The 26,266-nt window shown below is 39.3% G+C and overlaps 2 protein-coding genes across 3 annotated transcripts; one reads left to right on the forward strand and one right to left on the reverse strand.

The window, feature by feature from the left end:
- Nucleotides 1–215: 215 nt before the first annotated feature.
- mapk9 (mitogen-activated protein kinase 9) lies at nt 216–21,581 on the forward strand. Of its 2 annotated transcripts, none has more exons than XM_014008473.1 (12): nt 216–451; nt 7,259–7,405; nt 9,581–9,710; nt 10,040–10,098; nt 10,323–10,461; nt 13,329–13,494; nt 13,770–13,841; nt 17,502–17,684; nt 17,816–17,940; nt 18,031–18,094; nt 18,756–18,827; nt 19,629–21,581. In XM_014008473.1, exons 2-12 carry the CDS (start codon nt 7,290–7,292, stop codon nt 19,763–19,765), a joined length of 1,263 nt encoding a protein of 420 aa, XP_013863927.1. In that variant the 5' UTR covers nt 216–451; nt 7,259–7,289; the 3' UTR covers nt 19,766–21,581. The 2 variants fall into 2 exon arrangements, with proteins under 2 accessions (XP_013863927.1, XP_013863920.1); XM_014008466.1 differs by lacking the exon at nt 13,770–13,841 and adding an exon at nt 15,594–15,665 and having other exon boundaries at nt 217–451.
- LOC106517570 (uncharacterized) lies at nt 20,407–25,375 on the reverse strand. Its single transcript, XM_014008487.1, has 2 exons — nt 23,556–25,375; nt 20,407–21,999 (listed from the first exon to the last, which is right to left on the reverse strand). The coding sequence occupies exons 1-2, from the start codon at nt 24,437–24,439 to the stop codon at nt 21,762–21,764; spliced, it is 1,122 nt and encodes a 373-aa protein (XP_013863941.1). The 5' UTR covers nt 24,440–25,375; the 3' UTR covers nt 20,407–21,761.
- Between the last annotated feature and the right edge of the window lie 891 nt (nt 25,376–26,266).

The raw sequence follows: 26,266 nt of genomic DNA on the forward strand, positions 1-26,266 counted from the left end.
ATAGATAGATAGATAGATAGATAGATAGATAGATAGATAGATAGATAGATAGATAGATAGATAGATAGATAGATAGATAGATAGATAGATGTAATACAAGTGTTTTAGCAGCAAATGAAAAATATTTATTTATTCTAGTAAATTTTCTGACAAGCTCAAATTCGCTATTTAAAGTGTCGTTCCTCCGGTTTAAATAAAGGAGGGGTGGAAGCAGAATAGACGTCAACCTTGCGTGATGACGTCACCAAGTTCTCAGTCTCTGCTTGTTGTGGCTCCCTCTGCGCTGCTGCTGGAGTTAGCTTAGAACTAGAGGAAGGTCTGTTAGTCGTGACAGTGAAAACGGTGGTTTTCCGAAACTTTTTCGATTCACAGCGGTTCCTGAAAGACTGGGAGAGAGTTTCAGTCGAGTCTTGGATGCATGGGAGTTCCCTGGGAGCCGCGAACGGAGAAGGTAGGCTTCGCCGCTGCAGCCGCCACCGCCTCCTGTCGTCTCCTGGACCGCCAGGGCTTTTCAGTTCAGCCCCGGCGGCCCGACTACCGCATTGCTGCCGACAGAGCTGGGAAAGACTGGTAGTGTAGGCCCAGCTAATTTGGAGCCCTAAGAAGTGGATACGTCGATGTCGTTCGTTTTGGTGTAACTTTATTGGCGTTAGTCGATGGTTTTTGATTATTAAAGCACCGAATGCCAGCAGTGCTGCGGACTCGATGTGTCATACTGGGATTGCGTGTATTTTACAGTACGCATGCGTCATGTGGAAATTTATAGGATCTCAGTTTGAACTATTTGTCTCAACAATGGCTTATCAATGCACACGTTGTTTGTATATAGCACAAACATTAATTTGCACTTAAATAAGCTCAACACTAGTATGAATGAACACACTTCATGTGTGGTGAAGGCATGCTGTTTTCACCCATATTTAGTTTATTTGTTATGTCAGTGGGTCACCSTCCATATGCACTCTGTGCTAATGTGTCATGACATTCAGTAGCGATTTAAAGAGCAGACCCACAGAATGGTAGCTGTWCTGTACATCTTAAGACATCACATCATTTATCCTGAAGATAGACAGTGTCGTTGACACGTGAAGCTGCAACAGCATGCTGGATGTAGGTGGGTTTTGTATCCCTGCTTCAAGACGAGACTCTTAAGGCCAATTTATCCTGCTCRCATAGCCAGCTCACTAACAGAGCCAATCCAACTGAACTGGACTGTGGTGAGTTTGGGTTAGGGATGGTTTTGTGAAGGTCACTGCTCCTATCAGCTCTCCCTGCAGTAATACTAACAAAAACATGAAGCATACAATCAAAATTTGGAAAACAATGTACTATTCTTCATTTTTTTTCATTCATAAATCCCATTTGGAGAAGGTCACAAATATATTGAATTTAGCAAAGTGTTGAAACAATCTTCATTATTACAGTAATTTTAGTCACCATACTGATACACCACAGGGCTGTGTATTGGAAAAACATTGGTGATATGCTACATATCATGGCATAGGGGTCACACTAAACTACATGGCAGTAAGCAAGGTGATGTATTGCCACTTTCTGCAAAAGATCCTGATTTAACAAGACTCAATATAAATTGTACCATGAATTACACATGCATACAATCTGATTCATTCAGTTTATTTAAAACAACCAGAATAAGACTGAACAACTGTGAGATTTGTATTTCACGTTTTTTTATTTATTTATTTTTTTTACATTGGTCAATTATGCCTCAATTCAAAATCAATACAGTATCAGGAAATAAAAATTTCAATATTTCAGTGTATCGATATTTTCTCCCAACCCTACGTTATAGTAATTTTTGTTTGTTTGTTTTTGGAAATGGTTCTGGAAGCTTTTCCATTTGAACGATGCTCTTGTGCAAGAAGGAGAGCCAAAGATTGTCAAGAAAACCTGCCAAACTAAAGCAGTTTTAGTGTTTGTAAAGTAATAAACTATTCCTCATAAGGATCTCATAAATGTATTTTTTATAATTAAATCTGCATAATACTCAGTGTAAACATATTTAACTAGAAAATGATCCTGACACTTCCATCTTTCCTCTTATATACCCAAGGAATACKCAAAAGTAAGAAACGGGTTACAAAACGGACACAATTAGCTGAACTAATTCTCATTGAAKACATAACTGGCTACTTGTTAGGGTTGGCCGATAAATCGATTTAATTGATTAATTCGAATTTGTCATTTGTAAAGATTTAATTTTGGGGAAATCTGGATTTTTTTTTCTCACCAGTGCACTCTTTGGGGCTTCTGTAGTTCAGAGGTTACCCCACCTGTCCCTCAAGACTCTTGGTACAGGACATGACAATATGGCAGCTAGTAAAGAGGGTTTAATCCCCCCCCACCCAAAAAAAGGCACTGTTTCTTCAGTTTTCTGGAACTGGTTAGGTTTTGCAACAATCACCTCACTGCAAAATCTGTTTGAAGGCTCTTGCTACAAAAAGCAGGAGTACAACAAATGTGTTTCAACGTCTGAAACAGAGGCACTCCGTTAAGTGGAAAACAAAATCAATTAAAATTGAAAATCAAATTTGGGATGAAAAAAAATTATTTTTTTTTGGGTGGGGGGGCATATTGCCAGCCCTACTGCTTGTTTACCCACTCTTGCTTTAATAATGTTTGTGAAAACATTTTTCTTAACTGCATCCCTCTTTGTAATCATTTTAAGCCGACAGTTCCCTTTTTCTTTTACTATGAACTGTGTTTTTTTTTAATCCAAATTTACTGGTGCAGCTGTGTCATGWTGATGACATCATCACTGTGGATTAGAAATGTGATAGTGATTAACACTGTGACTCACCCACCTTGCAGTGAAACCTCACTGGTTTGGGTTTTTCATTAATCAATGCTTATTTGACTGCGTATCACAAATTTCCCCTTTACATGCTAATCTGCTTGTTAGCGAGTAACTAATTGCACATTTTCTTCTCTTGTTTTGGCCGAGACAAGTCTTGCTTATAATTAATGGTCCCCTCCCCCCACGAGTGTGTATGTGAGAATCAATACAATCAAACTAACTGTATTGCAGTTTCCAAGCCTAAATGTTGGAATATTTCATTTATAATGCAGGGTAAAATAAAACCTTTACTTTTTTGTTTGTTTTTTCTGTGTACAGTCATAACACAACCTTTTTATTTGGATGAAGCATGGTCGACTCGTCTGCATGTTATAATTTAATTTTTTATTTTATAAAAATGTATCTGCCAGGCTGTTTGAGGGGGAAACTGGGTGGAGTCCAGAAAAGACCAGATAAGTGAGATGCCAGTGGCATAAAAAACAAGACACATCAAATAGAAAGAAAAGAGAAAAAAAAGAAGTTGAGTCTTTTGCAGCTCTGCCTAAACTGGATGAAAAAAAAAAAGAGGCAAAACTATCAGAAAAGCTGAAGAAGAATGTAGATAAACATGAGAATGTTTTTATTTTTTATTCATTAATTTTTTTAGTTCATGCTACAGTTGCAGGCCCACAGTTCATGCAGAATGTCTTAAAATGTTTGGGTTTTCAATTTGAATTTCAATTTTTGTGAGTGTGTTTGGCACTTAAATTTTTAACACGTTGAAAGAATTTGGTTCAAGAATTTTCTCTTAGAACAATTTCGTAATGTGGATGTCTTGAATCTGTCTCAAACTCTTCTCAAATGAATTTGCATAACTGTAGAGCAGAGGTATCCACCCAGGGCTGTTCCTCGGGGCCCACTGTCCTGCATGTTTTAGTTCAGGGGCACCCAAATATTTTCCCTGAGAGGGCCAAAATGAAAATCGATCTGAGGGCTGCAGACCAAATGCAATAATATAATACATGAAATGAAAATACTTCTTAAGTAAAGTTGTTTTATTTTTTTATGATTAAGCTAGCAGCCCACTTTTTTTCAGGAAGTTTCACGTACACTTGAGCAGCAAAAGCTCATGGTTTCATTTGTGGTCTTATAAAGTGTGCAAACCTAGATGTGTATTTAAATCTAATCTAAACATCTCTTGTAGTTTACTTGTATTTTACATTTACTTCTAAAATAATTCAAAGATAAAGTAAGTAGGCTACCGTGAGTTAAGACTATCGGCACTACAGCCTAGTGGTTGGAATGGCTAAGTGGAAATATAGTGCTTCTACATAAAACAGGAGAAAACAACCTAGTAGCAGGACAACTGCTGATGGGCCAAATCAGATGGCTTTGCAGACCAATTTTGGCRCATGGGTCCCATTTTGGGCACCTCTGATTTAGATTAGGGGTGTAAGAAAATATCGATACACTGAAATATCGCGATATTTCATTTCCCGATACTGTATCGATATTCTAAAGCCCTGTATCGATTTTTAATTAAGGTTTAAAATGACAACCTTCTTGCCAACAGTTCATTTTTATGTTGTAGTTCAGCCTCTGACCACGAGTTGGCAGCAGTGAGCCAGCTATTTGGCTACTCTACCTCTTGAGTGCTAGAGAGTAAGGGTAGCATTAGCATCGTAAGTAAACATTAGCTTTACTTTTTTTTTCAGTAAGAGATTTTTATTTAATAGAATTTTTGGGAAAAAAAACCGCAATATATCGCAATATATTGCCTTGCTTACAGTATCGCAATATATCGGGATATATTGTATCATGACCCCTCTGTTATGATATGTATTGTATCGCCAAATTCTTGCAAATACACAGCCCTAATTTAGATGATTGCCTGCTTTAACACATCTGGCTGAAATGACTGAGACATTGACAGGCTTCTGCTAAACTTTATGAAATTCTGTGAAGATAAATCTATAATTTGAATCAGGTGTGTTAAAGCAGCTAAACGGCTAAAACATGCAGGACAGTGGGCCACAACGACCAGGGTTGGGGACTTCRGATTTAGAGTGCTGACGTAGGAACTGTCCTCATGGCAGAAAACATCTGAGGCTACAACCTTTAAGGTCCTGGTATAAAACCACGCCAGTTATAAATGATAAATACAAGAAACCCATTTAAATCTGTTTATCTTTATTTCAGAAGTGTGCTCTTGTAGATTAAATCATAAATGTGGGAGCTAACTGCTAAGCTAGGTAAAAAGTACAATGTAATAAAAAAATAATGTGCATGGCCTAGAATACAGTTCTGCAAGACAAAACTCAGCTGCAGTTTTCAAAAACAGGTTGCTTGAAACTGAGCCACACAGCTTTCTTATTAGTGAGAAGGTGATGGAAATTTAGTCAGTTTTCTCAAAAGTTTGTTGTTGCCACTAAGACTCTAACAATCAGAGTCCAGTGACACTACCTCTAATAAAGATAATATCACAAATGTTGCTTCCTCAACAAAATCCCACATGAGGGAACACAACTCATCAAGGAGTGTGTAACTACAAAATAAAGTTCACTGTGTAATAAAAATGACTTGACCAAATCCAGAAATGCCACTAAATTTTCAGAGCCTTAAGATAGCCTCCAGTGTGTTCTGCTAAATCTCTCTCTTTTTTTCATTTAATTTTTTTTCTCTTTTTTTCGAGATTAAGGATGCAGCATCCTCCAGGCTAAAGATTTGAGACAACAGTCTAGGGTTGGGCAATATTGGCAAAATAATTAATCATGATTAATTGTGATATTAAGGCGATAACGATTCATTTGATGATTAATCCTCTTGAGTCCATGGACACCCTTATGTCTTAGTCACATGACCAGTTTAGTGGGAAAGATTCGTAAAAATCTGTTCCAAATTGTGTCAAAATTACAGACTTCAGGCTATACATCAAATTTTTAATTGTGTTGATAGATAAATAAATTACACAACTTTTTAAAAAAATTTCATCATGTTTGAAGTGGGAAGGAGCACCGAGCGGACTGAAATCTCCAGTCCATCTGCCTGGTGGCATAAATCGCATTAATCYTCGAGTGCCAAAAAAATAATCAATGTTTTTCTGACGATTAATCGCACACAATACGATTATGCCCAGCCCTACAACAGTCTCCGTCTTTGTTCAAAAGCCAGTCTTCTTCTGATGATGGTGCATCACTGCACACTATAAACCTCTGTAAAGATTTACAGTATACTGAATTATATAAACAGGTTTAGAGCAGCTTGTGTTTCCTTTTAGAAAATGTTACTGATGGATTGTCAAATCCCTCAATCACAACAAAACAGCTCTGAAGCAAGAATTTGTAGTTAATCTGGTCTACGTTTTAAACCTGTTCAGAATATTAAAAAAAAATTGCGGGGTAAATAGAAAGAATGCCTCGTGCTTTTAACTGCTTGCTACAAAATGAAAGTTTAAGTAGAAATGAAAAGACAAAATTTAAAAAAAAAAACACACTTGATCTCCTGTAACTTACTCTTATCTGAAAAGAAAATGTACAAGGAGTTAAAATAGTTTACAAAGTAGTGCCTTTGTTCAATTGAAAATATTGTTTATTCAGTCACTGAAAACATATTTAATCCTAAAAGAGTCTGTTTCAGATTTAAAAAATGTATTTCACTTTTCCTTTGATTTTGTATAAAATGAATGCTTTAGTTTTACAGACAAGGCAACAAAATGTTTTCAGGCTCTGTTCAATCATAAAATCTCCTCTGTTGTTGCTTTGTGTTTAGGATTTTGTCTGTGAGCATCCAAACTGACCCGTCTTTGTGTTGTTTTTATCCTGTCATGCAAAGATGAAGAAAAAAAATCACCCTCAGTTTAACTTGTGGCTGTTTTTTGAACGAATGACAAACGAACATTACTGCTCGCTGTTGCATAGCTACACAATGGTGTGTGTTTTCGCCCACATACAAGCACACACACACGTACACAAACAAGTGCCAAGAATAATACCCCTCCACTTCCTGCCATGTGAATCAGTGCAAAGCTGCCGGTGTTCTTATGAACCCTCAAACACGTCGTGTGTTTCTTTACATGTTTGTACTCAGAATTCGAAGCAGTTTTGCTAAAACATTCTCACACCATGTTCAGTGTGTGTTGGTGTGTGTCTGTACTGATGATGACTATGTCAGCCTGTGTGTGGAGATGGCAATGAAGAGCCTCGGGAACACTAGGCTGTCAGCCTCCTCTGTTCTCCATGATGCTCACACACAGTCACACACCAAAACACCAACAGCTTTGACGTCAGCAGCAACCCACTCGTACTGTTGACCAAACTGGGCAGAGAGCCGTGATAGATTGTCTGGCTTCAGACCCATCGGAAAATCAAACGAGTAATCCTCTAACCGTGGAGCAGCCTGAGCTCACTGTTTTGAGTTTTTAGTGAGAAACTGATGCGTGTTTGTGTGTGTTTGACTCTGCAGACAGTCCTGGTGGTCCTGACTGTTCAGCAGGATGAGTGAGGCCGACGGACAGTTCTACAGTGTCCAGGTGGGAGACTCCACCTTCACTGTCCTCAAGCGCTACCAGCAGCTTCGTGCTATCGGCTCCGGGGCCCAAGGCATTGTCTGGTGAGAGGCTTTTGCTTGTTTGATAGTGTTTGTGGTTTACCATGACTCTTTCAGCGTCTCTGCTTTCCCTACACTAATGCCTGAAACATACTCGCTGCGAACTGTCGACGTCGGCACGGGTTGTCGCAGTTTAATGACAAAAATTACGTCACCGGACTTCTCAGCGTCGTGTCGACAGCCCCTTTTGGCACAACCCGCCGGCAGAACTTTTTGACCCTCCTCCCTTGTCGACGGTAATGTGTGATTGGTCTGATTGGTCGTGGGCATGTTTGTTTGTGCTGCGCTCGGGGAAAAAAAAAAGAAAGAGAACGACTCGACTCGCTCCCAGACTAGAAAGCAGAGTTTTATAAGATAGTCAAACCGTGAAAAACTTATGGCTTGTTTGTTTGTGCTGAATGCGCTGCTGCACTCGGTAAAAAAAAAAAAAGAGGGGTAAAAAAAACCAGACTCGCTCCCAGAGCCGACACCAGGAAGTAGAGTTTTATAAAGAAAGTCATTCCGTAAAAAACTCATGAATGGAGATAAAACAGACATTGTGCACGGAGGAATCTGACTGATAAAAACTGTGGAGCTTTAACCAGGACAGATGTGGATAAATACATCTAGTGAGTCTGAGTTTTTTTTCTGCATCATCGGCTGTTACAGGGGAACTCCATGCAGTGACGTATGTTTCAGGGAGGGGGGTTTCCCGAAATCTGCGCAGGGGTGTCGTAGGGACTATGAAAGGTCTGTGCGAAAACGACTGCCGAACCACCACGTGACCGCGCGTCGACCCGTCYGCYTCGGAGCGAGTATGTTTRAGGCTTTAGAATGACTCGCTAAAGTATTATGGCTAATAGCGGAGCTAATTTCTCATTTAGCGGGTTAGCTTTTGTGCTAACTTTGGAAACTGTTAGCCAACCAATTAGCTTCCACTAAATAGGGTTCTGCTAAACCACTAAAAAATACATTGTGTAAACTTTTTTTATGCCATTTATCCCGAATTAAGTAAAAACAATCCCCTTACAAGCGTTGCTGGAAGTATCAGCCACAGTGTGTAGCATGTATCATCTTTAGCAACTAAACTTAAAACAAGAGCCTCAAAAAGAAATCATAACATTTAACAATATTTTAAAAATAAATACAAAAATTGACTACATATAAAATATGATAATAATGAAAGTATTTGTTATTTGACTAACCTCAAATGGAATTCATAAAAATACAAACTCATGTTCAGCATAAATTTGTTAAATAAATGAACAAAACCATCAATCTTTCCCAAATTTACTGTAGCTTGACCACTTCCTAGTCAAGCTGAAAATTCTCCAGTTAAAGTAAAAAGCAACTTTCTACTTTCACGGCAAATAAAAAAAAATACTGCTCCACTTGGGTGTTTCTCACGTGTGATTGGTCAAATGCAGAGCACAAATTTCATCAATGCATGGGAACATGCATGGATGACAAATAAAGTACCATTTACCATTTAATGTAATATGTATTTTGCCTAATTTAGTTTTGGACATTTTGACATCTTTAAAATCATTTTTAATTTTCTTTTGCATTTTAAAATGTCATGTCTTGTGCTTTTCATCAAAAACAAAGAGATTAAACTTCCCCTGAAACGTCTGCCATTATGGTTGAAATAACCTTTGGATGACATCTTTCTAAAAAAAAAAAGTGGTGTGAATAAAAAAATAATTAAGCTTGAACCAAATCACTCATCTTTCAGGGTCTGCATTATTAATTATTTCAGTCAGTTCTTTATTTGGCTCGTGTGGTGTTACGTTATTATGTGTGGTAATAAAAATGCTTCTTTTTGGCAACTTGATGGGCTCAGATTGTTGACATAATCATGTAAAATATTCATTTATTATTACATCAAGCATGTTTTCATGTGTTTTTTATATTTCTGGTTGTAAAGAACACATTTTACTTGTGATGGGAGGCTAAATATAAATAAATTGATCTTTTTATCAATTAGTTGTTGTTACATTGATTGCTTGAGCCTTTTTCTTTTATGCCTCTTTGAGAAAATGAAATCCATAATAAACCTTATATCATTTTTTAGATAAATGCAGACTGATAGAAAGCTAATTTGTTTTCACCTCAGGGAAGACAAATTAGTTTTTTACTAGACTGAATGATGAATTTAGTTGCTGATCTTTGTCTCTGTTCTCTCCTTTATGTGTCCAGCTCTGCCCTAGATACAGTCCTCAGTATACCAGTGGCTGTGAAAAAGCTCTGTCGGCCCTTTCAGAACCAGACCCATGCAAAACGGGCCTACAGGGAGCTCGTGCTACTGAAATGTGTGAACCACAAAAATGTAAGACATGATTTCATGCAAGGATTTCATTTTTTTAAAAGATGTGTCTGATTTGTATTTTTCTGTAGAGATACAAAGCATGCCAGCAAATAAAAGAAGGTGGTTATTAATTTAAATCTGCAAGATGATAAAATATTAATCAGTTCTAAAATATCGAAAAATTTCATCAAACCCAAGTTTTTATCAGGAAACGACTGGAAGCTGAAGTGTTAAAAGTACTCTGAGAGAAGAAYAGAGTCGACTCTGCACTGCTGATACAGTTTCTCTCTCAGAGTGAAGTGAATGTGAGCAGAACAAAGTGAACTAATGGCTTGTCTCTCTGCTCGCAGATCATCCGTCTGATCAATGTTTTCACGCCTCAGAAGTCTTTGGAGGAATTCCAGGATCTGTGAGTGACAGTGGAGTTTCTTTTAGGCTTTAAAACAGCTCTGCTGTGAAATCTGAATATTTTAGCTGAAGTGTTTTAAAATGTTTTTTTTTTTTTCATTTTAACTAAAATCTTCTACTTTAATTGCCATTCTCCTTCTCTGCTCTAAGTGTTGAATACTCTCTTCTTGTACTTTAATTTGACACGTTAGCCCAGTCATTTACTTTAACTCCCCTGTTTCGTAGGTATCTGGTAATGGAGCTGATGGATGCCAGCTTGTGTCAGGTGATCCACATGGACCTGGACCATGAGAGGATGTCCTACCTGCTCTACCAGATCCTCTGTGGCATCAGGCACCTCCACTCAGCTGGCATCATCCACAGAGTAAGTACAGCTGATGGCTTTAAAGGGCTGCTTATACTTCAATAACAGGTAAGATGTTGGATCTTGCTGATGTGAGTTAAGATCGTTTATTTTGCAAGGACAATTCATACTCAAAGAGTGTCGTATTTATTCTTGTTTAATGCGTTTCCAGTATAATGCAGCTCTCATTTTTTTTTGTCTAAAAAGCATAAAACAGTGTAATCATCATGTATAGTGCTACCACTAATTTCGGACAGACGTCAGGACTTTTCAGGCTTCGCGGTGCATCCTCTGGAGGGGGAACATTTGGGGACACAGTCTTGTGGGCGTGTTTGTTGCTGCAGTGCAAAGACTGCTGATGACGAGCAGCGCTAGCTACAGGTTCTGCTTGTCACTGAAAAGCTACCTGCTCCCAGAGCAGAAGCCGGTTGTTAAATTATCAAGATGGACTTATCAGAACACGAACGTGCAAATAACGTCCAAGTCTTCTTCTCATTGCCGCGGTTAACATGAAAAGTTGTCTTTTGGCTCTGTTTTAACAGTAGGAGGGAGGAATGATGATGATTTATCCCCCTCGACACAGTATTTCAGTTATYTACTAGGGGTGTCCCMATCTGATATTGATATTGAATATCTGTCCGAAATCAGCCAAAAAACAAGTATTGGATTTTATCGACCTGCATAAAGAATCTCTGATAAAAGCACTCCGATATAAGCAGTCCGTTCCAGCAGTCCACTGAATCCGCTCCAGCATTTCTATCCAGCAGCGCTTGGATCCAGCATGCAGAGCCCATGTGATTACAACATGCTGCGCTAACAAAGTAGCAAGAAGTAGGAGTGATGTCAGCAGTACTTTCTATTTTCATCAAAAACAGAGTTGAAGCTAAGTGCAAAAMTGTCATGCACAAGTTTTCTGTGTGGGAACAGAACCGTGTAGGTTTTAAACCGGAGAGACAACCAGGCTCTGCCCTGGCAGCAGCTATGCTGTTCGACTCAGTTTGGCTTCGGTCCAGTGTGTCTCCATGGTTCCAACCACGCTGTTTCAGAACSTTTTCTCCGGTCCGGTCGGTAGTTCTCGGGCAGAAGCGAGGACAGCACGCTTACGGTTTTGACATCAGCAGAATGCTGCCCGTGGATTAGCTCTGGGATTGATGGACAGAAAATGGAGAGCGCAGATTTTGTTTTGGAAAACGAGCGTGCAGTGCTAAAAACTGCTCCCTGCAGGAGCGAAATCTCCACATGACCGGACTGTAGAAAGTGGAAATGCAGCAGTAAGAAAGGTAGCTATCAAATTAATTCACTGACTAATTCTTACTATTTATTTTCTGCTCTTGTTATTAGTGATGTTTAATCTGTTTACACACTTGTTTTAGTGAAGATTAAGTGCAATGATCACGTTGTTTTGGGCACAATCAGTAAAATAGGAACTGTGGACTCTTAACTTTGAACAGTTGGACACAGGACAATAATGCGGGGTTTTGTTTTGTCCCCACCTTCAGTTTTTCCCACCATAAAGCAGCACCAGGCTGACAGTAAAAAAATAACTGGAGTGATTTTGAATTTTTTACACTTTAAAAGTAKCTTTTGTTTTTATTATGTTTTATTTTCAGGGTCTTCTAATTTATTTAACTTAATTTATTAATTTGTATAATGTTCTTCAGTTTAAAATGTATGTTATCCATTAGTTAAAAATAAAWGGGTCAATATTTCTCATACCTACTCTTTTTCACTGTTTGATTTGGTTAAGTCTTTTCTAAGATTTCACACTACAAATGAGGTAAAAGTGTGTGATTCGTACTGATATGGTATTGGGTCAATATCGGCATCGGCCAATTCTCAAAATTGCAATACTGGTATCATATCGCAAGTGAAAAAGTTATATTGGGACACCCCTATTATATACAAGAAAGTATTAAAACGTATTGTGGTAGTACATTAGAAAAAAGTTGGTCAAATTTTGCTCCCATGTAATATGACCCCCCACCCCAACTTTATGGATGATTTTTGGATTAAATTCCTCACATTGTACTCTCAAAAATACAGTAACTGCAGAAGAAAAGTACTGTTAAAATCCACCCACTGTCGTCCCACTTCAGCACACCTCACACTCAAACTGAATCCACTCAGCCAGTGCGTTTACCCGAGCGGATGTTTATTTTTCATTTGATGGTGGAGGCATTGGAAGAGCTGGTCTTTCTTGTGTGAACTGAGGAGGAGTGCTACTTTATTGTGTAAACTTGTCACCAAGACACTGCCACTGTTTCCAACATACACTGTGGGAACATGTTCCTACGCTGTCCCACTGAAGCACACTTTCTCTCTGTCGGCGCAGCAGCAGAGAGCCGCTCTGACTCTATGCACAAAGGTTGTGCAAAAGTTTTGCTGAAACAACTGTAATGATGGCTGTATTTTCTGACAGCCTCTTTCAGCTGCTCRTCAGTACATGCCACTCAGAGATCATCTCACTGCAGCCAGTTCTCAAAAACAAACACACCCACAAAGTTCTGCCTAGTCACATAATGCTCAGTGCATAGTAAGAAACTAGTTCTGACTGAGGGCAATGCCACAGATCAGGATCTGAGTTCGGGGTGTGAACKATGTCAGCAAGACACAACTGTGATCTATAAACTTGTAGATTATAAACCAGCCTTAAAGTGTGATGCAGTGAAAAGRACACTTTACAAACTACATTGGTACTTTTAAGAGTAAATGACCACTTTTACATTATTAACGTTCATGGAACGTTGTAATATATAACAGTTTTGTGTCTATTGAATGAATTGATCATTCAAGTTTAACCCCCCAACATTTCTCTGTAAATTATTAGCTTGTGTAATGTTCTCTTTTGCATATTTTCCTGTAGATTTATAGATTTTCTGTCCCCTCAGGATCTGAAGCCTAGTAACATAGTAGTGAAGTCTGATTGTACTCTGAAGATCTTGGACTTTGGCCTGGCGAGGACAGCCTGCACTAACTTCATGATGACCCCCTACGTGGTAACCAGATACTACCGAGCCCCCGAGGTCATCCTGGGCATGAAGTATAAGGAGAATGGTAGGTGCAGCTGTGTAAGATAAGTTATCTTTCAAATGTTGACATGAGTAGACAAAGATTTCACAATACAACAGCATCTTCACAGGAGCTCCAAAATGTAGACGAAGTGAAAGTCATTAGAACAAAAGAGAGAAAATAATCCTCTTGGTCTTTTTTTTTTTTCTTTTTCTTACAGTCTGAAGTCTTTAATCCAGTTATTTTTCTGCTGGTTTTCACTGTTGGRTGTCTTGATCATTGCTATTAAATGCTTTTACTCTTGTAACACTCTGCTTCAGTGGACCTGTGGTCAGTCGGCTGCATAATGGCTGAAATGATCTCTCACAAAGTCCTCTTTCCTGGAAAGGACTGTATCCTTCATTGCTCGTCTTTGGTAACCTGATAGTTCTTTTATTTTAATTTTTTTAGCACAGAAAGATGACACTGGGACGATATTGTTGATTTCATCTGTCACAGCAGTAGTTGATTTTTTTCCTAAAATCCTGATTTATATTTTTGCTTTAAATTTAATCTAGAGAACATCCATAACTAAAGGTCGATTGATAAGAGTTTTTAAGTGGCTAATGCCAGATGTTAGAGATCAGYAGAACCAGTCGCTGATATAAAGTGATTTTTATCATAACTATATGGGTTTACTGTTCATTAGAGTTTACCAAAAATGTAAATTCATCACTGCATTGCAATATATGTTTTTCCAATTCAATGTTGTTTCAGAAAATCCTGATTCGATTTAATCCCCTGGCCAGTTTYTCATGTTTTTATCTTTGCACTCCTTATTTAGAACAAGTATTAATGTGCTACTGCTTTATTTTCAGATTTTATTTTTCAAAAATGTCATTTCTGTTTATATGGGCAAGAAAATGGGTATCTAAAAATTATCTARTTGSACTCTAATGAATTATTTGTGTACTACTTCTTAATATGAAACTGATATTGAGMTWTTTAAAGCAATATAAAATCAAATCYCAATTGAATRGAATTGTGACRCATAGAATTTAAAACAAAGTGAATTGAGGTTATTAACAATACCAAGCCCTTTTGTTCATACAAATGAGAATGAGTTAAATTTTATAAAAGAAAAGACTGACAAAATTAAGACAAYTGCTCAAAGTAGGCTGTAAGTTAATAGAAAGTGCACAGAGCTCAAAACATTTGCTATTTCTTGAACGTTTTAAAATATTAAATGTGTTCCAAAGTCACTGTTAGATATAAGATTGTTCCATCAAAAAAATTCATTATTATTAATTCAACTTTGGTATTGTTCTGCTGGTATAGGCAGCCATGCAAGACTCCCTAGTTACTGTTTGACACAAATGTGTAGTGTCATATGTAACGATGCATTTCTTATGGGTGTGCCTGATTTAAATGGACTATCTGTGCTCCATCCTGATTATTTTAGAAATAATTACCTGCTGATTGGTCTATATAAACTAAGCAAGACAAAACAAGTAAACTAAGAATTCATTTTGAAAATCCCTGCCGTGCATTGAGCAGATTTATTTTTTATGATTCGTYTTATAGCTGTGAGGACGCGGGCCAGAATTATCTACAGAGCTGCAGAGACGTTATCAGCGAGATGTAGTTTTCAGTCCCCGTGAAACTCGAGCAGAGAAATGAGTAAATGGCCTTTTATCACTTATAAACGCTTTCAAGCAAACAGCCAACTCCGAGCTAGAGGGAAAGACAAACTACATCCTACCGTGTTAGGCACACACTCGCACTCACACTCACACTCGCACTCACTGAGGGGATGGCGAGGGATAGAGCAACAGCTGTGTAAACTGATAAGCAGGAGAAAGGCCTGGAAGGCTGCAGCCAGTTTTAATCCAGAGCAGAGAAAGCCAGGCTGAAGATGTGCGTTGTATCTTGAAAGCAACAGACCACTGCACCGCGAGAGGACGGAGCAAAACAATGAGCGCTGGTGTTTTGCATTTCATTGTTTGTCATTCACCCTGAAGCCATTCATCACCGTCCATCTGTGCAGCTTTCATATGTCGTTTTTACTGTAAACCTTTATTTTTGTTTTCATAATGTCACTTCAGTTTAATATCTTTGCGTCTGTGTGTCTTGTCTGTGTTTGTTTGTGTGTTCTCTGTTTCCAGTGGACATCTGGTCAGTGGGGTGCATCATGGGAGAGATGGTAAAGGGCAGCGTCATCTTCCAGGGCACCGATCGTATCCTTCACTTGTCATCGTCTTGTTCTTGTCCCCTCCTTTTTTTTTGCAATCTTCACCTTTCGTCAGATCTCCATCAAAGTGTTTTTTTTCTTGTTAATGTTCTCCAAACACACCATTTGACATTTGCTGTGTGTTCGATTTACAACACGCCTCACTATAAACAAAGATCTTTGTTGTTTTTTTCTCTTCAGTGATTATTAATCGGTGAGCTCGTGGTTCAGACGTCTGTAATTCTCTTAATTGTTGAAGGGAATCAGATTGAGGCAATTCATTTGCATTTATAGTGTTTGTGTGTCTGTTTCGAATCTGTTTGGTTGCCTCTCATTCATCAGCAAAATCATTTGTAGCCAAGTGTCAGAGAATGGATGCAGGGCAGAAATGTGAGCGTTAGATTGCTTTTCATCCTGGGAAGTAATTACCTCTCCAGTTGTGAGGCAGCAGCCCATGAAGCTCATCTGTATTTTAGCCATGCTGAAAGGGATATTTGAATTGTTATGTTACTCTATTCAGTTTGTTGATGCAACAAATTTGTCCAGAACGAAGAATTATAACATCCTCTTGAGGAGTTAATGCAAAACTTGGAACAAATACAACTTAATCTTTTTTAAATTTATCATTTATCCTCACATTTTGTTTTCTTGGAAGACAAAAAATACAGTGTATTGTTCATTCAACTGTTTATAGGTTGTCTTTTTTGAGCTTTATATCATGTTATAATGTCGTTTCCTCATCAAACACAAATCCAGTGTTGCTTTGACTCATTCATGCATGTTTGAGAAATCCTTGAAAAGGGTTCCTACTGTAAAAAAAATTAATTAAAAAAATCGTACATTTGTTGCTGTCGATAACACAGGATTACGGTAAACTGACGTGGTTTTCAACAACTAACGTGAACCATAGTCATAGTTTTATCCAATCAGAGCAGAGGAGGGCGGGTCTTCTTTCTGAGCCCAAATGAGAGAACCACAGCTCTTCCTGTCCTCACCAAGCGTCTGGACATGTTCACACCCCCTCCTCCCAAACTGAGCTGCCCAACCTCTGATATAATTACATGTCCATGTATTGTGGATATGAATGTAGGGTATACATTTAATCCACTTTCTTTCATTGATTCTGACTCAACAACTTCTATGTTGTTCAGTTTTTCATTGAATTWACATGATATTAAACCTGTTTATTGGTAAAACTCCGTGGTAGTAGTAGGTAACTGCCGTCGCGCATGGTTCTCGAATTTGAGGAAATTGGTACTGGAAAGTCCTTGAAAAGTCCTTGAATTTGATGTTGACCAAGGTGTGGGAACCCTGCTTGAATCTCCTGTAGCCARGTGGAGCTGCTGGTACAAAGCTCCGCCTGTTTACACAAAGTGCCTTCCTGGAGCTCAGTCCTCAGCCGAGCTCTCACCCCACAGAACACGCCTCCCCCACACAGCTCCTCCACACAAGCAGAACGGATCTTAAAATGGTGGATGTTCATTGCAAAATATAGCTTCATGTTGATCTTTATTTAGAGTTTCTTCACAAAAGGTAGCTCAGCGTTGATGTATGTGTATGAGAGAATGGGAGATATATTACCTAGCTGAAACGTCTCGTAAGAGCCTCTGTGCATCAGAAAACTCACTTTCCAGGTCCAACATGTGATCATTTTGAACAAAGTTCATCTGTATAACTGATATTTTTTTAATGTTGCTGCTTCTTTTTTTTACGACAAAATACAGCGCTCCTACAAAAGGTTGTACTTTTCTGTTTGTTTACATGTGAATATTTTGTTTATGTTTTGCCTTTTACAATGCGCCATATGAGGCCTGTACTTTTCCATAACTAACACGATGTTCAGATATCGACCAGTGGAATAAGGTGATTGAAATTCTGGGAACGCCCAGTCTAGAGTTTATGAACCGACTGATGGAGACCGTCAGGAACTATGTGATGAACAAGCCTCAGTATCCAGGCGTCAGCTTCGCAGAGCTTTTCCCYGACTGGGCTTTTCCCTCTGATTCTGAACATGACAAACTGAAGAGTAAGAACCTTTTGCTCCTACATACCCTGCCCTGCAAAGAGACGGGAAACTAATCAGTTTTTCTCCTTTATGAAATGCTGTCAAGCACTTGTTTCCATATTAACTCAGCCCTTCCTGTGTTGTTCAAACAGCGTGTCAAGCCAGGGACTTGCTCTCCAAAATGCTGGTCGTTGATCCTGAATGCCGTATCTCCGTAGAAGAAGCCCTTCATCARCCCTACATTCACGTGTGGTACGACCCCGCAGAGGCAGACGCTGTAAGAAGACGCTTCCTCTCACCTGGTGGTGCACTTCAGAGGTGCAGTAGCTGTAAATGACCTGAWTTATGTTTCCTTTTTGTTTTTCAGCCTCCTCCCCAGATTTCAGATAAGCAGCTGGAAGAGAGAGAGCACACCATTGAACAATGGAAAGGTGGGATAGTCTGCCCTCTAGAGACACACATTAACACTACACCTCAGCATTTTGCTTCATATTATCTGCTGATAAACAAATATTACTTTAAAATTATATTTTCTTTGTTGTGTATCTAAAACTTCCATATAAACCTCCCTTCATGAAACAAAAATGTAACATAATATGTAACATTCAGTAYATAAGGATAGTACAGCAGATTTCTGGATTCATAAGGAGTTTATTTGTTCAGATGGAGTGCAGCTAACGTAGAGGTTAAATTAATTTATTCCATTATTGTGTGGAGCATAATTGCATTAGACCCTCAAAGGTGTAACTGAATAGATCTGTGTAAAAAAATGTTTTAAAAGAACAGGGAAACATTCAAGTTTATTTTTTTATTTTGTAATGGAGCCATAAAGCAAGAAAGCATGTTTTGAGTCAAAAAGAACTGATGCAGTATAATGTTATATATAATTATCTATACAATCGCGCACTTAAACGTGTTATAGTCTTTGATGCCTTGTGACAGGCAGAATTTCACACATGGCTCAAAATAAGCTAAATGCTATTGTCATTGGAATTTGTGAGCCGACATAATCACAGGTCTGTACTGAAATCCATAAAGCTGCATTTATTTTTAGATCCCAGTGACAGCTCAACATTTTCTGTTTCCTCAAAGAACTTATTTATGAAGAGGTGATCGACTGGGAGGAGAGGAACAAGAACGGTCTGATGAAAGAAGACAGCTCAGGTAATTTCACACATCATCCATCAGATTATCAGCTGGAAGTTTCAGGTGGAACTATAGAGTAGGAGGTGACCTTAATGTATTTAGTATAATGCACATTGAGTATAATGCATTACCTGTTTTTTGAGCATAAAAGCATAAAAACTTTCATACAGACTTGAGGATTATTTTTATTACTCTAAAAAATGAAAAGTGATCCACTGCCAGAGAAGAAGCTGTTCATTAAATTAAAAAGATGGACATCTTCGAGGTCTTATTTAGCACACAAACGCGCTGACGTCCATGTCTTCTTTTTGACTCTGTTGTGAAAATAAAAAACAACTTTAAGCTATTCACAACAATGGGAGGACAGAGGATGATTTATTCCCCCCGACACAATATCATTTCAGTTATATACCAGAAAACACTGAAATTTGTTGGGGTAGTACAAAAAAATTGGTCAAAATTGATTCCTTTTTTATTAATATTATTCTTTTAAGCCACTTCAMTAGAAAACAGAACTGAATATCAGTTTTTTCATCATCAGTGACTTTTAATTTATTTATTTATTTTTAAAATACTATAGAATTTTTTTGTGGTACTACATGAAAAAAATAGGTCAAAATTGACTCCTGTGTACAATATGACCCTCCAACTTTATGGATGATTTTTGGAGTTAAAATTTTCACATTATATACTCATAAATACGGTAAAAAAAAAAAAACTTGCCGTGTATGTTGAATATGTGCTCAAAGTATTATTGTATTCACCGTAGTTTTGTAGGCTACTTCTACATATTTTGGTACTCCTTGTTGTGTTCGTCAGATGCGGTGTCAGGCTCCGCTTCCCAGTCCTCCTCGGCCAACGACATTTCATCCATGTCCACGGAGCACACCTTGGCGTCGGACACAGACAGCAGCAGCATCGACACACTGACAGGGCCGCTGGACGAGAGTCAGTGAGCGCCGCCGTTCGCCACACGAGGGGGTCTGTTCGCTTCCTGCAGTCCTCTGACCCGTTTACAAAGTATCTGTCAACTATCCCCTCCTGTTTTTATTTTTAGCCCCCAAATCTGGTCTTTCTCTTTAATTCTTTTAAACCTTAATGTTGAAAAAAAAAAAAAAATCTTTACCGTGTGATTGGGTGGCGCTTTGCCATCCAGAGGTCAAATCTATCTGCGCTATCTTTTGTGTCAGTTTTGGTTTTCTCTCTTTGTTTTTCTTGGTGAATGTTGAACTTGATCATGCACACAGTTTTTTGGTGTAAGCCTCCATAATGGTTTCAGGTTAATAGGAGAGTGTGTGGCGAAGGAGGGGGCGAGTTGACGTTTGATCTGTATGCCTGTATTTTAATAGGTTTATTTTTTTAGATGTATTGAGACCAGAGATTTTTTTGTCATCAAATTAGAGCAAACGTATCTCAGACTCCTGCCGTCAGCCGCCYTCATGCATGTTACGCCAAAAAGAACAAAAACGTTATGAAGCGATTTGCATTCGTCTGACGTTCAAACCGTGATCTGAAATTAGATTTTTCTCTAGCACGCTGAGAATATTGCTGATTTCCACAGTGGTGCTTTTTGCACTGTTTCTTTTTATTATTATTATTTTTTATTAGCATGTGTGACGTGGAATTCAAGCTTTTCCTTCTAACAGCTAGAAGGTGCAGTGGTTTCTGTGTTACAGTTTTACTTCCTGATATGATGTACTGTACGTAAAGCTGTCAAGTTCTGACACTCAGTGGTTATAGACCCTTTCATTACAGATAGATAAGATTCATTAAGACTGTCAACACATCTGTAGATATATAAACCCTGTTTGACTTAAGGTACCGACTATCAGTGTGTAATATCAAAGGCAGATCATAAACCTGTAAGTCTAAAAGAGGAATAACATTATGACACATGTATTTATATATTTTGTTTTGTTCTTGCAAAATTTTGCACACAAACCACACTGAAGCCCGTGAAACTTGTCAGCCTCCTGTTAAAGCATTTAATAGAAAAGCACGAGTCGCTCTTTTCTGAACCATTCCTTTAGTTGTGAAGAGTTCCAAAACAAACCATGAAATCTGTCATAAACAACACACAAACACAGAAACAAGAATCTTGTTGAGCTTGCATGAAGGCATCCCACCTGTAAGATACTGTAGATTTTGTCATAAAATAAGTCCATTCAGGTCTGTTTTTATTATTTTTTCACTTTAAGTACCATCATGATGCTGTTTGGTTCCAAAAGCCTGACTGCATTTTTTTCTTGCCTTCTAAGCCTTTATGTGTGTTTGTGATATTGGTTTGTACTGTGCATCACTCTTATTGTTATCTCGAGTCATTTTTAAGAAAGCCCAGTTTGTAAATGAAGAGCGCTTGGATGAAGTGTGCCCAYCAACAAAGCGCACGCAGTCGTTCTAAAATAGTTCAAGAGTCGGGGGAGTCTTTGACTAGAATCCGGACCCTGCAACCTAAAGAGGAACCTTTTTTAAATGAACTGCAGAGCTACCTTTTTTTCCCTAACTGATTGCACAGTGTGTTGGACAAGCAGAAATATGACACTACAGAATCACAGAGGACACCATGTTGTACACAACCATGATTTTATTCCTTCTGTCATGCCTTAAAAAAAACAAAAAAAACAAAATCCTGATGAGTGGCCAAGTCGTTCTCCAAACCCTCAGCTCTTCTTAGAGCTCAGAGATGTCCCAGGTGATTGTCATGACCACAACATTATCACTTGGCCAAACATCTTTTCCCCATACTCAGACTAATAAAGTGGACATCAGTGATTCTCTGGTGGTTGTCGTGATCTTTATAAGACAAATACAGTTTATTTCACATTGTTATTTTTTTTTCATTTAAGCAGGAGTATGTTTAACTTTGTGACATACTACCATCAAAGACCTTAGCTAGATTTTAAGACACCTTTTCAGACCTGATCACATCAGACAACCTACAGGTGAAGTTTCTCAAAAGTTCTTGACGATGTATTCCGTCTTCTTCGCCTCGTTGTTGAGCTCTCCAAAGGTGTCGAAGAACTGATCCATCTCCCTCTGCAGCGTGGCGTTGCGCCGCTCCGCGGCATCCCGGGCGCTCTCCGACTCCACGATCTTTGCCTGGACGACTTCGTACCAGTGCCGCTGCTGCGACAGGTTCGCTTTCAGCCGAACGACCTCCGCCTGCAGCTCGTCGTTTCGCTGCTCCAGGCTGGTAGCATGGAGAGGAAGGGATAGGAATTTTTACTGAAGTCAGAGTTTTGGTGGAAAAGAAGCGGGTTGGATTCTCCTTCTAAAGGTTAAAGGAGTTATAAGTGTGTCAGAAGTTTCTCTAAATTTATACTTGGCACAAAAAGTAAGAAAATTAAGTTTGGTAGATTATTTCTTTGTTGTAACAATGCTTCTTGGCAATAAATCTTACACCATTGGAAAGCCTGTTATTTCCTCTTTTGTAAGGAACATGCAGCAGTAGAGCTGAATATGTGGGTTGCACATATGAAATATTTGCCAAATCTCCTCTGCTGTTGCTGTTGACACTTTTGTGCTTGTGGTACCCACAGGTGCTGCCAGTCAGGTGTCTGGTACAAGATTTAATGCCAAGAAGCATGGTTACAACAAAGAAATCTACCGAACGCAAATTTCCTTTTTTTCTTGAGCTAAGTTTAATTATTCAGCTTGTCAAAAATATTTGTAACACCCTTACTTTAACAAATGCATTCTTTAAAATCGAGTCAAACTTATAGAAGCCCATTTAAAATTGTAAGTTGTCAATGTCACTCACCACCTTGTAGGCCAYTGTTTTGAAGAGTTCTTGTGATCTGTTGGAGCCTCTCAGTTAATACCCACCAAATTTTAGTTCAGTATCTGTAAAAATGACTGAGTTGTAACCCTTTTGTGTTTGCTATGGTTGACTAGCTGTGGTGGCCATTTTGAACTGACTGATCCCAAAAGTTACTTTTTTAAAAAATATATTTCCAAGAGTCTCTATATCCGCCTAATAAGTAATAAGATATTTTGCTAACAAACAAGGTAACCCATACAGGTAGGCACATGCATTTGCATGATTGCTGGTCTTTCATGGTGGCAGGCAACAATTTTTTACCAATATTTTGTAATATGTACATTTAAAACAAAACAAAACCAAGCAACTGCAAATTCTGACCAGTAATTTATCTTCATTCATGACAAATGGGAAGGTCTGAGAGACCCACTTCTCCTTGTCCTCACCGACTTGAACCAAAGCCTGACATGAGGCATGCTCTATCTTTATCAGTAATAAATGGGGTATGTGTTGTGTCTAGGTCAGCAGCATGGACCCTTAAATTAGCTCTCTTTCCAGTGTCGTGAGTCGTGTTCTATATGTCAGCCACACAACGTGTGCTTTTTTATTTTCACTTTCCACTGACCAGCTGTGAACTTGTGCAAAGTCAGAGGGAAGGATGAAAAGTATTGTTTTATTTCYTCTAACAGGGTCAGTGTTTGGATTATCAAGTGTCAGGAGAGAACTGTGGGAAACTTCAGCTCTGGGATCTAAACAGGATATAGGGTGAAGCTCGGAGTCAAATGAGGAACCAAAACGGCACATTTTACTGGATACACACGCTCCGCTTTMAAGGATGTGAGAAAGTTGTGCTACTCTGCAGAAAATATACTGTAAGCTGAAAATCTCAGGTCAGAGGACTGAAAGTTTTTTTTTTTATGAGCATGTTCTAAAAACGTTGTTTTACATGTAGCAAAGAGAAACTTTCAAGACAATTTGAAAATCACCTGATAATCCGAGCCTCGTACTCCTCCTTCTGCCTGATTATCTGCTGCTGGAGGTTGGTGAGGATGCTTCGAAGAGCACTGGCCGAGGGGTCAGCGAGGGGTACRGGAGGAGGCACCCTTGGAGACAGTGTTGGCTGAGCTTCAACAGGAAGCCACGGGACCTGGGATGCGGTTTGGTATGGCTGTGTGGAACCTGCCYTAGGATGGTCCATCTGCACTAAATCACAGGATACTGAGTCCAGCTCTGTCTCCCGTTCTTGCTCCTTGTCCTGGTCCAGCTTAGCAAGAATGATTTCACAAGACGACCAGGGGCTCTTGCCTTCACTCGCAGTGTCGTCCTGCAACAGTTCTTCTGGGATCAAAGCTTCGTAGGCGRGCTCCTGGAGGCTTGTTTCCATGTTGAAGACTTCCTGGAGGCTGCCAGTTATTCCAGCGTCAGTGAGGTTATCATACATGGACAAAGCACTCTGATGCTCCTCGCTCTGTGATGGGCTGGGGCTTTGGCTCAGATAAACCCCCTCCTCTGCTCTCCAGTAAACTCCCTGTTGTCCTCTTGCTTTGTTCATGGCTGGTCTCAGCTCCGACTCCCAGGCCAGTCCCCCCAGGTCTCGTCTGCAGCTGTAGTAGCCACGATCTGGCCAGGGTCCAGGTTCTCTTCCTCCAACAACCGCTGTCTGAACTTCAGCCAGAGCTGGGACCAGACCGGGCGGAGGGCTGCTGGGTCCCGGGGGTCTGCTTACTAAAGGACACACTACCCTACACTCCATTTCCTTCTCCCTGGCCTTCTCTCGCTGGCCAAAAGGTGGGCAGTTGTCGTACGGGGGGTCCGTGGAGCAGGAGCTGACTGTGGTGGGGGTCTCAGTGGGAAGACAGGGCAGCTCCATGATCCAAGCCAGCACATGGGGGTCCAGAGAGCAGTAGATAACCCTGCCCCTTTTCTGTCTGTAGTAACTTGGGTTTCAGGGTTTGGATTGTGGATTTGTGAGTGGTGCATGGAGAGCTTCCCACTTGCCAAGTGCTGATCTGACAGGGAGGGCAGGGGAGAAGAAGGTGTAGGAGACCCCCTCCCCTTTGACCGTTCCTCCACTGTGCCTCCCCTGTTAGACAGGTTGTGGCGCGTGCGTAGATGTGTGTATGTCTTTAAGCAGGACTGACATCAGCTGTTACTTTAGCACCGCTTCTGGGGGAGGGACCAGGGTGTAATATAGTCGGGGCTCATTCCTAAAGACAGTCACACATAGCTGGGGCCACAGAAATAGATGGTAGTCATGGGCACAAATTGTGAAACATTTGCAACAAATCTTCACACGAAATTGGTGCAAGAAGAACAAAACCACAAATGGTCATGAACTTGACAATTTCTGAAGCTTAAGTTTATTTTTATAGRGCCATGTCACAACAAACGTCATCTCAGGGCACTGTACAAAAAAACAATCAGTCTAAAGAAGCCAGCAGATTGTGTTGAATCACTTCATCACTGATCACTGTCTCCCTTCCTGAGCAGATCCAGYCTCAGGACAGGTGGCCATCTGCCTCCACCGGCTGGGTTTGGGAGGACAGAAGAGGTACAGAGGACACAGTAGGACTGGTCCTGGTGTCTTTTTTTATACAGGAAAAAAGACAAAGGATAACACGTTATTGATAGAAAATATTTCAAATAGAAACACACTGAGTAGAGCTAGACCGCAGCAGAGAGTGTAAATGTGATCAGTTTGTCCTCTAGTAGTCTTAGCAGCAGAACTGAATAAATGAAGAAACAGCCCTATTTGTGAGCCATCACATCGAAACGAGGATTAAGTCTAAAAGTGGGATATGGAGAAACAGGCAAATATAGTGCTTTGACTAAAATGTTAAAAATTGCATTTTGTCAAAATATAACAAATAAATGCCTTATCAATGTATCATTTGAATGAACTGTCTGAAATATAATCATAAAACAACATTTTGAAGCACTTTTTCAGAGTAGTAACAAAAAACCTGATTTTGAAGAAAAACGCCTTAAAGTTTTGAGATTTTGCCTGTGAGCTAGCAAAGTTTTGTTTCTTTCAAACTGGGAAATCTCAATATTCAGATATTACTTGAGGTTTCCTCTTTATAAGGACATCKAAAATTCCTCATTAAAATGACAAAATTAGGATTCAGACCAAACATTTACGTATTATTGTAACCAACAAGACAAATTAAGTCATATATATGGATTTACATATGATATCAGAATGAAGCAGGTATCAAAATACCTGCTATAGCTTTTAAAGCCAAGAATCTGAAAATGTAATTAGATCATTTTGACCAAATTTGACTTAATCCTCATTTTGATATGAGGGATCACAATCCAAAAGGAAAGTCTTCAGTCTAATCTTAAAAGTAGACAGTGTCAGCCTCACAGACAGAAACTGGAAGTCGGTTCCACAAGAGAGGAGCTTGATAACTATCACAAGTAAACCTGCAGTCTGAGAGTGAAAGTGCTGTCTTAGGAAAATAAGGAGCAATGAGATCTGTAATATAAGATGGAGATTGGTTATTGAGAGCTTTGTATGTTAGAAGTCAAATAAGAGAAGATTCTTGTGTTTTTTTTTATCTGATTTAGAAGAGAATGTCTCTTTGAGGTTAAGGCTACCTGGGGTGGCCTAAATACAGTTCTGGGTGGAACAGAGTTTGTCCCTTCGAAGGCCCATCAGAGGACTGAGAGTCCAAGACAGTTCCTTGATAAT

This window comes from Austrofundulus limnaeus, unplaced genomic scaffold (genome assembly GCF_001266775.1).
Source record: "Austrofundulus limnaeus strain Quisiro unplaced genomic scaffold, Austrofundulus_limnaeus-1.0 Scaffold1, whole genome shotgun sequence".
In the NCBI taxonomy this organism is placed as follows: domain Eukaryota; kingdom Metazoa; phylum Chordata; class Actinopteri; order Cyprinodontiformes; family Rivulidae; genus Austrofundulus; species Austrofundulus limnaeus.